This window comes from Temnothorax nylanderi, unplaced genomic scaffold (assembly GCF_030848795.1).
Source record: "Temnothorax nylanderi isolate EJ_2023f unplaced genomic scaffold, tnyl_v1.0 TNYL_tig0054_pilon, whole genome shotgun sequence".
NCBI lineage: Eukaryota > Metazoa > Arthropoda > Insecta > Hymenoptera > Formicidae > Temnothorax > Temnothorax nylanderi.
In genome coordinates, this window is record NW_027249116.1 from 886977 (window position 1) to 902210 (window position 15234).

General features: G+C 37.3%; 1 protein-coding gene across 24 annotated transcripts in view; it reads right to left on the reverse strand.

Moving 5' to 3' along the window:
- Nucleotides 1-15234, reverse strand: part of Camkii (Calcium/calmodulin-dependent protein kinase II) — a 115817-nt gene that overhangs the window by 11952 nt on the left and 88631 nt on the right. For 5 of the 24 annotated variants that reach the window (XM_071706885.1, XM_071706878.1, XM_071706882.1 and 2 more), the window contains 4 exons: nt 10804-10959; nt 3155-3230; nt 1935-2029; nt 127-244 (listed from right to left, as the gene is read on the reverse strand). In XM_071706885.1, coding sequence (XP_071562986.1) covers nt 127-244; nt 1935-2029; nt 3155-3230; nt 10804-10959 — 445 coding nt within the window. Of the gene's footprint in view, nt 1-126; nt 245-1934; nt 2030-3154; nt 3231-6366; nt 6430-8413; nt 8796-10803; nt 10960-13907; nt 14112-15234 lie in introns of those variants that run through there. The other 19 variants (XM_071706869.1, XM_071706868.1, XM_071706871.1 and 16 more) reach the window with 8 other exon arrangements.

Below are 15234 nucleotides of genomic sequence, written 5' to 3' on the forward strand. Positions count from 1 at the left end.
ATAAGAGAGACCACACATAATACAAAGGCAAATATGGACAAATTATGGGCTTTCTTTATCTCTTTGGCCGCGTATAGATCACGCTTAACTATCTTCTATCTTTTCACTTTTGTAATATTTACTTACTTGTCCATGTATTGCGTCAGCCTGACATACGCGATGCAAGCGGCATCCTCGCCGAGCAGATGGACATGGGGATTCAGGATCGTCGTATTGACAGCCTTACAGTTTTTCCCCAGAACTGCTTAGAGTATTGACGAGAAACAAAGTGAAAAGTTACTCGAAGACTGTGATATTTATTAACGCGCGATGTAAAAGCTGTTTACAATGTCAAAATATTGCAAAAAAAAAAGAACAGAAGAATGAGAGAGAGAGAGAAAAAGAGAGAAAAAGAGAGAAAGGGAGCAGAGGGGAGAAAGGGAGAGAGAGAAAAACCAATTATTACCGTCTGTGGTGAGTACCGCGGAAAATAAGGAAAAATAGGAAGACCGACAAATCAAAATTGTATAGAAAATTCTACGTTACACAGAGCCAAGCAAGCTTTCCGCTACGTGAGAACTTTTTGTAATTTCTCATGCAAAATCTTTTGATTTATTCATTACAACAGAAATTTAATTCTATTCATTTTCATAAAATCTAAATTTCCATCACAGAATCGCAAAGTATAAGAAAATTTGTAAACACCCAAGAAACTCATTTCACAGAAATATATTTTCTCGTTATCAATTTTTTATGCAGCACTTTGGCATGTGTAATTCTTTATTACTTGGTGTGTTTTAACTATAATGATAAATATTCTAAGAATAGAGATAATCTGCTTTAATTAATCTTCAAAATCCTAACTTTTCAGATTTTACAGTTGTAAAAAGAATGACAAAATTTCAAAAAGCTTAATCTGCTTTATACTGATTCAAAGTTTATTAATATTATAATAATTTTATATTTTATTACGCATCGAATATATAAAAGTATTTCTTATCTATAAATTTATGTCTATATAAAAAATTAAATTTCTACATAAATTTCACAAGTGCGAAACGTTCTGAAAAAATAACGTCTCTGACCCAAATAACGTATATGGTCTCTAAAGAATCCTCAGCGATCTACAATTTCGTATGCAAAAGACGTGCCTCCATCTAGTCCCGTTAATCAGTATTAAAGGTAAATGCAGCAAGAAGCTGGATTAATGGTAATTTAGACAATTTTGCGACGACAAGCACGCATGCACCGATCGGCCGATCGTCCGTTTAGATTTAAAGAATGTTGCGAGCAGAACGATTAATATTGAGGCTACACTTGTATTTGGAGCAACTTTTATCGTTGCAAATCGGATAATTTCATCCAATAACAAAAATAATAAAAGGTAAAAAAGCAATTACGAGTCGAAATATTTTATAAAGAATTATTTTATAATATCCAACTAGCTACGAACATTGTGTATACTCGTACATTGTACCTACTTTTATCAAACGATAAAGTAGTAAATTTGTGTAAGCGGATACTCTGCTTTCTAAAAATAAATCCATCGGAATATGACGATGGACGTATGAAACATGCACAAAATATAATATTTATTGACGATTCTTTCATAAACAAACTACAAAGTAGCCAAAAATAAACGACAAAATGGCGGTAAGCAGCCAACATTTCATATACATTCGCAGCTTCGTTTTGCGAAGCGACAAGCTTCTATAACGCCAAAAGGGTAAGAGAAGATTTCTCGCGAAAGTTGCTATGGTCTCGAAAGTTACTTTCCTAAAATTTATACAGCATGCGTGATATCACATTATCGGCTAAACGATCGGCTAATTCACAAACGTAAAACTTGAAACTTAGCGTTGTATTAATCGTGTGCTGCCAAAATACGCTGCTACTAAATACACAGTGAACGACAAACGCGAAGATTAACGATGATGCAAACGAGTCGTAATTACCATTATCAAAGTAAAATTTGTGGAAATCCATTCCCTCGACTAAATTACCTAGAGCCTCCGGCTCGAACGCGGTCAGATGTGGATCACAGATTTTCCTGGAAACACGAAAAGAGATTATAAAGTATGTTGGATTATAATAATTATATAATGATATTTTTGTTTTTATCATAACATTTTTTAATAGTACGTTCTTTGGAATAAATCAATAAAATAAAAAATTGTTCCGTTGAAAAAACCAATCAATCTCTCAATCTACAGTGTTTGTGCAAGAAGGGACAGAGGGGAAAAAAGCGAATAATTGCGCGCGAAAAATAGTTTAACGATCAGTTTATTTAAAAAATTCTTTAAAAGAAAACCTTTGAAAAGGCAGAAAAAATTTAATGTCACCCAAAAATACGGCAGCAGAGAGCATGATTTATACCAAATTGTTGAGCAAAAAGTATATATATGTGTAGTGCTGATAATGGAAATTTGTGTCAAGTGAAAGCACATATAAATATTCTACATATTTATTCTCTCACTCTCTCTCTCTCTCTCTCTCTTTCAGCTGGCAGTTCTGCTCTTAAAAGTGTAACTGCGATGATAATTTCTGCACAGTTGTCGAATATCTCGCAATCAAATGTTTTTCGTTTTTAAATACGATTAGAAATTAGCGAGTTTGTTTGCAAGCCTGACAACTTTTCACTTGTTGCACACCTTCAACATACTCGTCGAATTTGCATTCGTTCAGTAATCCTTTTAATCAACTTTCACATATATATACTATACATATATATATATACTTTCACATATATATTATCGGGGAAATCGGCTAATGTTTCTACCAAATTAATCATCAATTCCCAGACTCAATTTTAAGTGATACATGCTGATCAAATGCAAATACAGTAATAGTGGTTAACAAACATAAATGTGTGTGTATGACAAAATATTTTAAAATATTAATATCCACGTAAAAAGCTTCATCGAATAAACAAGTTTTTTTCAACGAAAACTTAATATTTAACATTTTGAATCTTTCTACTTCTTCCAACATTTCCTCTTATTTGAGTATCCTTTAAATAATCTGAAATAAATTTTTCCTGGTTGATGTCAGGAAAAATCTATACGTATCGTAAACTTGATCAGCAATTTTCTATAGCAGCCATATAGAGTAGAGAACGGCTCTTTGTGTTTCTTTTAATAAACAAATATATATATGTATATATCACGTTACTTACGTGTATGCCTCGAAATCTCCGGTGTTGATGCTCTCGATCAACTGCTCGGTCATCTTGATGATTTCCTGTCGGCGTGCTGGAATCGTCAATAGATCAATGAGTCAATTGGTCCATATCGAGGCGACCGGCACGCCTGTTGGGCTTACCGATACATTTTACGGCGCAAACACAGTCGCATGCACTTAAACTTTTCGTCAACTTTTCTAAAGTCCTACACCATTGCGCGGTTGTGCTCCCGGTTGTGTACAGGAACGATGAGCCACACTCGCGCAAATAATTAGCTTCCCGTACCTATATACGCGAATCGGATTTTCATCAAAGAGCAAATCAACGTATCAGCCTAATCGAGACGATCAACAGTTTGGAAAATTTCAGTCGCCAATTGGAGCAATGGGATCTCGAAAGAGATGAGCATTTGACTCTCGATTTGATACTCGACTTTGATACTATATAGATAAAAAAATGTCTAAATAGTAGCAACATTAAAGCTGTTATACAATTAAATACGAATAATTTCATCAAATATCGAATATATACATACTCGTATGTCAAAGAGACTCGCGGAAAATTATATCTATATTATTGTATAATTAATCGATTATAATAAACCGTTATATAAGATGAATGATACATAAAATGTACGGAAAATAAGAAATAAGATAGTTTGCCTTAACACGCGTGCGCGCACGCGATAGTTTACTAATAATATTAAAATAAAAATACAAGACACTCTCTCGTATTGTTCTGCGAGGCCGATCTGATGAAGAGGCTCGTCTGATACAAGCGAGCCCTATCTTGGTCCACTTGGCCAACATCAGGCCGCTCCTTGGCGCTCTCAATGATTCGTGATTACGAAATCACGCGAACGCACGATCGCGTCTAATTCGACAATTCGACAACGGTCGTTTCGTGTCGGTTGAGCGGCTGAGCGGCTGAAATCCAAGAGAGTAGCTCGAGTTGCCAAATTGGCGATTGGCAGCGCGCAGCGCGTGTCTCGCGTTTCTGCTATTCTCTCCAATGGCCTTACCCAACAGGCTCATTCATGAAGCTGTCGCTTCATTCACTCAATAAGCGCATCCATCTATACCACAACACCTCACGCGGCGAACCTTCTGACTTTTCGATCGCGTTCGTGTTCTCCTCATAGAGATGTTTCATAAGTAAATTGTCTCAATTATTTCGTTACGAACGAACGGCCGGTCGTTGGATTAGCGATTAGACGAAAAAAGATCACTGGACATTTCCTTGTTATTACGATTTCTTTGGTATTGTATTCCGTGCAAATTATCTCTCCTTCTTATAAAAACTTTCGTACATTATGGACGTCTAAATTAAAGATATAGTATAGCCTTTGAATCGCCTACGAATAGATTAATATTTGACTGTACCGTTTAATCTAACGACCACGGTGCGTTCGTCGATGTTACTTACGTCATAGACCAGCAATTATGTGCACGAAAATTGTGATCATTCCTTAGATGCCGCTTCAACAGTCGAAGCAAAGTTCCACGGGAAGACTTGGAAACCGTCCGGAGATCGCGGCGTATATTATTTCGATTATTTCGCGTCTTTGACCATCAGATTATATTTCGTATTTCGTCTTTTGTCTTTTCGTGCGTGTGTGTGTGTGCGTGTGCGTGTGTGTGTGTGTGTGTGTGTGTGTGTGTGTGTGTGTGTGTGTGTGTGTGTGTGTGTGTGTACGAGAGTATATCTATTATTAGATAATTAGAATTAGATCCATTAATTTCTCGTCGATTTTCAACTTTTCTCGAGAGAGAAATTCAAGACCTCACATTCGATTAAGTCCTTTTTGAAACTAGCACATATAGCCAAGTTATAAGCTATAAGCTACAAGCTATGAGTTGAATGGCTTGTTTAAATGACCACAAGACGGATTTGAGAATAACGATTAAATTTCGAGGAGCTTGATTCCTAAAGGCAACGTCTTGCCAGGTTACTTGCGTACGAAATAAACGTGATCGCACCAAAACAACGGTACGAGAGGTGTCACAGTGAAAAATAATATATCGTAATCAGTCGTAACGGAAACAGTTGAAAAATGTCACTTTGGCGATGAATTGTTGTACTAACTTTTCTAGGATTTCTAGGATACCACTACCACCATCGCACAACCGCCAGTTTTACTACAATACGTTACGTGTCCTCTTTCTCTACCCTAACTATAATTAAACTTTACCGCATCTCCGATATTCTATTACGAAGCTAACGATCCTGGTCTCCGATCGATCTGTCTCCGGGATATAATATATCTATCATCGCGCGCGTATTACGCATAACGCACTCTCCTTCCGCTCAGCTCTATACATTTTACTATTACGCGGCAGCAATTGTGTAGATTACATGAGCTGAGAATATCGCAAACTTTGCTCATTTGATACTCGGTAAGCCACTCGATAAGCCATAGAGCGTAGTTATGAGATTATAAGGTTCGCTCAGGACAGAAATGTTTCAAGCAATCAGCAATTTTTTCAATATCGCTGTTCTTGACGCAATAAAAATAATGTATGCGATCTAAGTGATCGATCGGAATTAGGATCAAGTTTTTCTTCGTAATCAGATCCCGAGAAATGATAGTAACGCGCTTATATGTATATATATATATATATATATATATATATATATATATATATATATATATATCTCCCTCTCTCGCAACAGCGGTTGCATCGCGTTACATACGTTAATAAATTATTACCGCTTTCGTAGTCTTTCTTTCGTAAAAACTATGAGCTATAAAAAATATAACTATAAATTATATTATATAAATTACGATACACGATCATATTTCGGCCAAAATATTCGGTTGTATTTTGGTATTGCGAACCGTGCGAACTACGACATTGTGTAACGAAATCAGCAACGCTTCTAGAGAGAGAGAGAGAGAGAGAGGGAAAAACACATTGCGTTAAAGAAGAATTGAAGTGCTTTACAAGAATTTATCAGGAGATAAGTAATTCCTGTAATTATTAATTATATTAAAAATAGTATATGAAGAAACTCGTAAAAATTAAGTCCAATTCGGCCTTATACAATTAGCTCTTTTTCTGGCAATATGCTTCCTTTGGCAAATTTCTAAATAACCTAAATAAAACTAACGAGTCCAAGAGAGTACAAGTACTTTCTCCATTCGTTCCGACTTATTTTTCCTTGGTCGATTTGTCGCTTACGTACGACGTAATTTCGCACATTACCTGAGCACTGAGAGTTGGTTGAAAGCTGGCTGCAGGTCTTGATAGGACACACGATTCTTATGTCTACAAGCAATATATATATATATATATCCCTTTCGTATTAAAAAATGGATAAGACGGATATAATTTTCAAGGCAATACTCAAGCTGCTGTACAAACACGAAGAGGATTAAGCTTCGTCCATGTCAAACTGCTTTATAAGTTTTAAGTGTCCGTTTCTGCGAGTAACACGCACAGAATTTCGTCAACTATATGTATATTTAATCAAGTTTACCAATGTACCTTGTCAATTTTATATGTGTGTGTGTGTGTGTGTGTGTATGTGTGTGAGTGTGTGTGTGCACGCACACACACACACACACACACCACACACACAATAATATGGCAATCCATTTTATATCGCACTTGAATCTATTCCAGTTTATATCAAAGATTAAAATAATAAAGATAAATAATGAATAACACATAATGGCATGTAATCACGAAATGTTCATGATGGAAGCTTAGCATTCACGGAAGTACAATTAGCATATAACATCTCTCGATTTTTAATTCCATCGAAATATAAAGACTAGCTTAATCCTCACGTATGATATCGTCTGAAAGGATTAACCGTCTCCCCCGAAAGTTCTTATCATAATCCATTTTTTCTTCATCTTTCTTCTGGTTTGCCATTTCCGTCGTCCAATCGCGTTTGCAATATTGCATTAGATTTTGCTTAGATATTATCGCTGACCGATGTTACAGCACTGTTCTTTTCATAGTGCATACATGGGGCACTATGTATAAACGCTATAAATAAACGCAGACATGCTTTCCATATTTATCGTTTTTTATCATTTTTCAGTTTAGATGCAACATGACACATAGATTAGAATGGATCCTCCTGCCCCCTCCATTAAGACGATCACCATGCTTCAAGTTAAACGCAATCGGTATGCGTGCACGCGAACGCAAATTATATAAAGGACGATTGCGAGACGTTTCAAGTTGCCGTAGCGTATATCAGCAAGAGGCTTCGATCGTGACGCTAATACACGTCCAGAATCTTAACCACGTTACCGCGGCTCGTGGATTAGATCCGATCAGGTATTAACTACAATTTAGCTCCAGCAAACGCTGGAGCGTCAGGTCAACCAATTTCCAACTTGCTATAAATATACATATACGTGTATTACGTTTTTATATGGTGTATTTATATGGCTTATCAGGCCACCATTACTTCAGATTTAAAATAGTCTATTGCCAAAAAGCGAACCTACGAATGCCACATTTTTCAGTTATCGAACCGATCGCATATCTAGAAAATAAATTTATTTTACGTGAAAGATATCATGAAATGTATATTTATTCAACAGTAAATGAAGAAAGCCGATTAAAATTATTTTTCAGAAATAATGATGTGAATATCGAATCTCATTGTGATGTAAATCGGTAGGTAGGTAACGTAAACGCAGACGTATGCGCAGACGTCTCGGTCTGATCAGTCGGTTACTTACTCCTTGCTTGCGATGCATGGAGTCAGCGTTATGTTGAATATACGATATGATGGATGGGATGAAGCGTAATCAAGGGAATTCGATCCATCTATTAATATGATGAATGGAAGTTTGGAATATATCTATCGTAATATCGATCAGATATCCACCAGATTAAATCTACACACTTAAAAATTGTAAAAATCACCTAAAAAATAAAAATATCAATTAATTTATTAATTTTAGTTATTTTTTAATTTTTCCGTTAGGATTTCCGCTGGGACTTCTTAGTTAGAGAGACGTCTGTTTCTCTTAATTGATGCATTATTAATTGATGAATTACGATTGTTTCTTATAAAACCTCATATGCAACGAAATCGAAGTACTGGAAAAAAATGGAATTCTTCCTATGTAAAAAAAAAGTTGCTTTTTGAACTAGTCGATAAATGCGATAGCAAGATATTTTATTTGTAAAAGTCGATTTTTATATCTCCCAAAAAATTATCATCTCGTTAGACATAAAAGGTTTCATAAAAACAACTATATATTCCATTAATTAAAAAACAATATTACTGTTATATTTTTTCTGTTTATTTAAACACGTCACTTTGCCAAATTCTCTAATATTTTAAGACTTTCTAATCTTGAAACTTTTCGTTTACGTTACGATATAAGTATTTTTCTTTTTTGCTCTTTTTCGTTCAGTGTTCCCGTGAAAATATTCCCTGTGAAAATATTTAAAGGAAACACGAGGCGGCCCACGCGAGTTTCACAGCAAACCGCAAGATGTGGGGCTCCAGCATGGTGGTTGCTGCGTGCTTCTCTCCCTCGCGTTTACCCCGAGTTTACGGGCGTCGACGGTTCTCTTACCGTCTTCGGGATCCTCGTCGAGGATGCTGCCCATCCGGGACACGTGTCGGCCGGCATCACTCATCCGTTGTGCCTCCCGTTCTGCATTTTTTTTTGCGGGGTAGGTGCATGCAGGCGCACACAAGACGCGCGATCACGAGGCGGTACGCGAAACACACAGTGCAGCATGCAGAAACACACAGAGACACAAACAGAAACAAACTGGTAACACAACGCCGATCGTGAACAATAATCTCGCGGAAGAGAAGTGCCGATAACTCGAAAGCTTCGTGAATACGAAATTTCTTCATATTTGAAGAAATTTCGGTCAGTTGGCGATGCCAAAGTATATCGAATATACATGGAACTTAAAAGACTTAAGAAAGAATGATGTTTAAATAAAGATATATCTATAATAAATAAAGAGAATTTTGGATAAATCGAGCGCGATACCCAGATCCTCGCGTATCAATTGTTCTTTGAAATTTTATTGCTTTGGGTTACGTTGTATGGGAATATCAATATTCGTGGGATTTGGTACAATCTCCAATTCCATTTAATTCCTAAATTTGCCTTTCCTGTTCATATAATGCACGGTATTCGAAAATACTGGTTGCGCGCGTTTGTCTGCATTCAAATGCATTCGAATCGTTAATCTCATCGTCATCGAGCGCGCTATTTAAGTATCAACGCGCATGACAATCGCATTAATGTCAATTGTCTGGTTCGCGCAAGCGGCAGTTACTTGACATAATGCCGGTCAAGGTGACATCCCAGGAGTAGTAATATCCCAGAAGCCGGAGAAGCTTCTCCGTCGGATTGAATCGAGCTTGCGAGGTATCGGCTCAACGACAACCGGGATAAGTCGCAATTGCGAGTAAAAGGGATAGAGGGTGGAAAAGATAAATTTATGCGCGTTGAGGGCTGCTTGGAAATCTTCCCGATACGCTCGGATTGTATCTTTATGTTTTTGTTTCTTCTTCGTTTTACCGGTGCGATGTAGCGAAGAAACGCGGATAAAGCCCGAGTTTCACCCGATAAAAAAATAAACTTACCGCACGGCATTGAATTTACTATTATCGTTGATATCTTCCGTTTAAAATTCGTGTCCAATAAGGAATCCATTACGAAAATGGAAAACAAGTGCAATTACAATTTTCGGACAAGCGCAATTGCAATTCTCTAATTGCATCTCCCAACATACATATGTATAGCGCGAGATTTTATTAAGTTTAAAAATGATTTCAGAAGCAAACAGATTAGGGGGAGGGGGGGGACGAACAATACCAGAGCACATTGACAAAAATGATTTCCGAGCACATACAATTTCACTCGTCAATTAATTTTCGCTTATATCAATCGCATCAAATGTATTTGTTGTTCATGTTTATTTACTGTAACGTTGTTACAGCAGTCATCACGTCGATCGTAAATTGAACTCGATCTCCAAACAGGCTGGTAGTTGTAATTAATCCCATTATTTTTGCACATTCATTTAGTTTTATTCGCAGACGCAGAGAAAACGTAATCGACACATTTCCCACAAAGCCATAAATCATAAGGAACATTAATGTCGATTATTTATAGACGACGCGAATGAACGCGTGGTTTTCGGATAATACTTCTGTTTAACCGTGTCTCGTAAATATCCTACGTGATAGTATTCCCCGGCATTTCGTTAAACGTTATCTTATTGCCATTTATAGCACACGTGCAAACACTGCAAACAGTTTTGCCGCGAGGCGAACAATATCGCCAACAGAATAGAATGTAATCGAAGAGCTTAACAAGAAGAAGCAACTAATCGTCGAAATGATCGATCGAGCGATCTTGCAAACTTGAATAAGAATTGATAAGGGAATTCGAGTGACCAAAACTAAAAATAGACGGAAAATGTATGCTATGATAATTTGACGGATAAAGTCAACTGCGCGATACATAATATGTAACTCTAATGACGGTCAAGAACAACCGATTGAATTATATAATAGGATGCAGTGACGATCGACAATTATTATCGAATTAAAGGATCGTTTCCACCCTCTAGGAAGAAGGAAAGAGTATTAATTGTAAGACGGAAGGGAACGTGCCAAGTTATCGTGCTACAGACCGATGGACGAGGAATCCCGGCGTCGCCATGCTATTGGCTCGTTGCTGCCATTCGATTGGTGGCTGACATTGGCTGGCGACGAAGGCGATGCGCCGACCTGGCTGTTCTGGCTGTTGTTGCTGCTACCGTTGCTGCTACCGCATCCTGCGCTGCCAGCTAGTCATGCAATCAACCAACCAAACACGAGCTAGTGTCAACGTCAAAGAAGCCTTTGCATGTCGCGTCATGTCGTGTCGTGTCTGATCCCGTTGCGTCGCGTCCGACCGCTCTCTAGACCGGCGATGCTCTCTAGATCGGCTCGAACTGTGCTCCTCGTCTTTCGCGAATTCTCCCCTTTCTACGATTTATATTTTGTACAACGACTACAAAGACTAATGGGAAAAATCACAATAAACAGGATATCTTAAAATTAGTCGCGTGCACAATATTTGATTTATTTACATGTTAAAATTGTCGATTAATGAAAACGTTCATGATTGCTTCAAGATCTTCTTGAATAAATTTTTAAGTCAATTTTAAGTTAACCAAGTTACCTGTTGTCCAGAAAATTTACTACTTTACACATAATAACTTACATAATAATTAAAAAAAAAAAACAGACGGAAAGAGATAATAATCTATATCGCTATAAATAATAATTTTTATAATTTATAATAAACATTGTGAAACTTAATTACAAAATGTTAAACGCGTAACAGCATTTTAATGACCTATATATGAGACAATTTATGTCGAGAATTCATGACGACGAATAATAATAATGATTTTCGACTTACATGTCGAGTATTACATTAATAAATAAAATATACTTCCGAATCTTCCGATAATATGTACGAATAAGAAATTCTAGTGCAAATATATAGCAGTTGGCTACAAAAAAACATTTTATTTGACAAATTTATTGCATCAAACGTGTTGATATTAGTTTTTTTCCCCCCATGTCGTTTATGTCTCGTATGTATATGTCGTTGCTGTTCGTCTGTTTCTACTTGCTCATCAAACTCATTCCACTTGCAGAATTCAACGGGAACGAATGTGACTGACGATATGGTGTAAAACGCGATCGATCATCGCGTCGTCTATTCCCGACGCTCGAATCCGTAAATAATAAAGATCTGACGAAAGAGCAGCAGAGCGAGGGAGTCGTCGAGTGATATATCGCCGGAAGAACGAGACGGCGAACGCGAATCAGTGTATTTTATATAACTTATAACCGCCCGAGTCCTGTCCGACAAAGAGGGATAAAATTTGGAAAAAGTAAAGGAAAATCACCGATCGAACGATCGTCCGCGGTCAATCGATTACTCACAGAATGAATCGATTATTTGTCAGACAATACTGTCTACGTATGTAAATATGTCGAGCAGAGACCAAAGAGCGAAGAGCGAAGAGCGACGAGTGAAGAGAAAAGCTCGCTTGTCTCTCGTTTTCGCCGTACCTCTCACGGAAGGATCGTCGGCTGAGGACCTTATCTAAAGTCTAAAAAAAAAATCACCGAATGCGTGTGTGGATGTGCAACGTGAATGTATGACAAACGCGAGAAAAACGGACAAGCTGTCGGGTAAAACTAAAGGGCGTGAGAAAGCATGAACGCCAAAAGAAAAATAGTGCAAGTAAAGCGAGGAACGTATTGTAACGAATCTCGCGAAAGTATATATTATATATCTAATTAAAAAAGAGAAAAACTTGTTTATAATAAATTTCAAATCATGCTGCGGCTCTCTAAAGCAGAAATGGCTAGACCGATTTCTGCCTCGTCCTCGTTTTATCAGGGATTATTGCTACGCGTCGGGTATGTACTACATGTATATATACGTGTGTCTATACTGTATATGTGCTCTCTACGAAGAATCTCGATAAAGCGTGGAAGCAGAAATGGGTCATTAGACTTGGGTAACCTTACCGATTTGTTGATCAAACCGCCGTTAATTGCGTTTTAGTATCTCCTTCCTGTGTACAAATGTGCCTACATCTTATCCTGCGACATGAGTAGAGAAAGAGAGAAAGAAAGAGAGAAATGGAAAAGGAATGAAGAGAGAGGGGGGGGGGAGAGAGAGAGAGAGAGAGAGACTGCGACATTATGCGACAATTGTTCTACGGAACGAGTCCATGGAATCTTTTTTCGTAAAGCACAAGACAATTTAAAAGTTATGCTTCTGTTATTCAAAAAGTTGAAAAACTCGAGCGAGCCGCGATCGATAACGCACATACGATGTTATATTATTTGTAGCTAACATATCCATATATTAAGCGTTCATATTTTCGATTTATCTCCAATCTTAACGCAAGCTCATATTTATCATATTTCTCTTATTTCCCTTTTCCCATTCAGATTACAACATGGCAGGTGATTCCTGAATATTGATCTATAATCTATAAACATAGGATCATTGAGAAAAATTCCGAAAAATGTTTGTTGAAAAAAGTTCTACGTTGTAAAATGATCCCTGAACACGACAAAGAAATGTTTACACAAATGTTAGGCTATCACAACTATCTTATTTTTATGGTTACGATTTGATAAATGCGATTAAAAAATATATAGCAAATTTAATTTGATATAGCGATTTGCATTCGACTCGTCACCTCTCCTTCTCAAGCACACCATTCTCTCAGATCATCATTTCACACGCGAGATCGAGAGATCGAATTTGAAAAGTATCTCATGTACAACGAGAGAATATTTTTTTCGCATTGAGATGAGAGAACAGTCAATTTTAAAAGTTTTGCATCCGGAAGATCGGATTTATCAGCAAACGATTCTTTCGGCTACACTGTTCTCTCAATGCGATTTAAGCAAAATTTCACTATCTATTGAATGGATAGACTCGAAATCTGTAAGCAGGATGAGATCCAAAGATACCAAGAGAAGTATTTTGTCTTTAAATTCATAGACTTTAAAGTGGAAAAAATAATAATAATTTAGATTCTATGCAAATCTATTTTTCTTGAAGTTTAAATATACAATCGGCATAAATTTTCATCTCGGGAATAATTTAAAACAATTCCCTAAGATCATAGGGCCGCAAATAGGATTGAAAATTAAGTATTGACGACTCGGTTTACCTTAAATTCCACCACCTATTGAGTCTAAATTCTTTTACCTTGGGCCCCTTGTAGAAGAACCGCGGCAATTCCGAGGGGGTTGCCCATATTCTGAATCTGGGCCTGCATCTGGGCCTGAGCCTGGGTCTGAGTCTGAGTCTGAGTCTGGGTCTGGTTCGGGACCTGTTTGTTCACCATGGTTGTGGCCGCACTGACCGCCCTGGAGAACGCGGACATTGCCGCGGGACTGCTCGGAGGTGTACCTTGGGACGAGCCAAGAGTTTTTGTTTCGGAGGGGGATTTCTTTTCGAGAGGTGTAGCGCACCAATCAGCAACAACACGGGTGAAAAACGGAAATGGTCACAAAGCACAAAAGGCAAGAAGCAAATTCTGCAAGGCGACTGTTGTCACGACGCGATCTACGACTTTTTTGAAGGCCGCAATATCAAAAATGATGCGCAAAGAGATACAGAGGAAACATACGAATCGTTATCGAATCGTTATTTATTACACGCTCTGGGACATCCCCTAAAGCGTACGAAGAGAGAGAGAGAGAGAGAGAGCAAACCTTGAGCATCGATCAATTATTACGAAGGGCGCGTTCGAAACAATGCAAAGTCGCGAAGCCACATCTCGCTAATTGGATCGGGTCGGGGACATAAAGTTATTATCGAGCTAATTTATGTTAATTGTAAACGGGTTTAGCATTATCGAGCAACATCAGCCTGACAAATATCTTGATAAACATACACTAGAATTAGTTTTTAGGAAGGAGAAATATTCCTTCAAGGCTAGACAGAAGCACAGAATCGGTAAAATGAGAAAATTTTTATGTTAGCAGAAGAATTAGTTGAAGAAATTTGTTTAAAGAGCAAAAGAAGAAAATTCAATTTATTAAATGGTCGGGATCAATGTTTGTCATAGAATATAGATTATGGGAAAAGAAAAAGTAAGAGAGAGAAGTCAACGGCGTCAATTATTTGCGTATAGCAATGGCCTTGTATAAGTGAAACGAGAATGTGATCCCGCGTAAATTTTCGCTCGTGCGTCCTAGACAAAGTTTATTTGTCTTGAAATAGAATTCTAGAAGCGCGCTCATATATATATATATATATATATATAATCATGATCCAATTGCACGTAGCGTTTAACCGCAACGAAAGTTTCTTTTGCACATTGACATTGTTCTGGATTAATATAGCAGTTCGCAATTGATATAGATCAGCAACGATCGGTATACAAAACACTCTAGATTCACTTCTCGCATACTTGATCTGCCAATTTAGCCATTTTCAGAGTAGACTTTTTTTTATTCTGTACTTGTTGAAGAATCGATAATTCAGGATTTAAGTTTGAAGATAAGCGTAAATTTATTTTCAAGAGGAC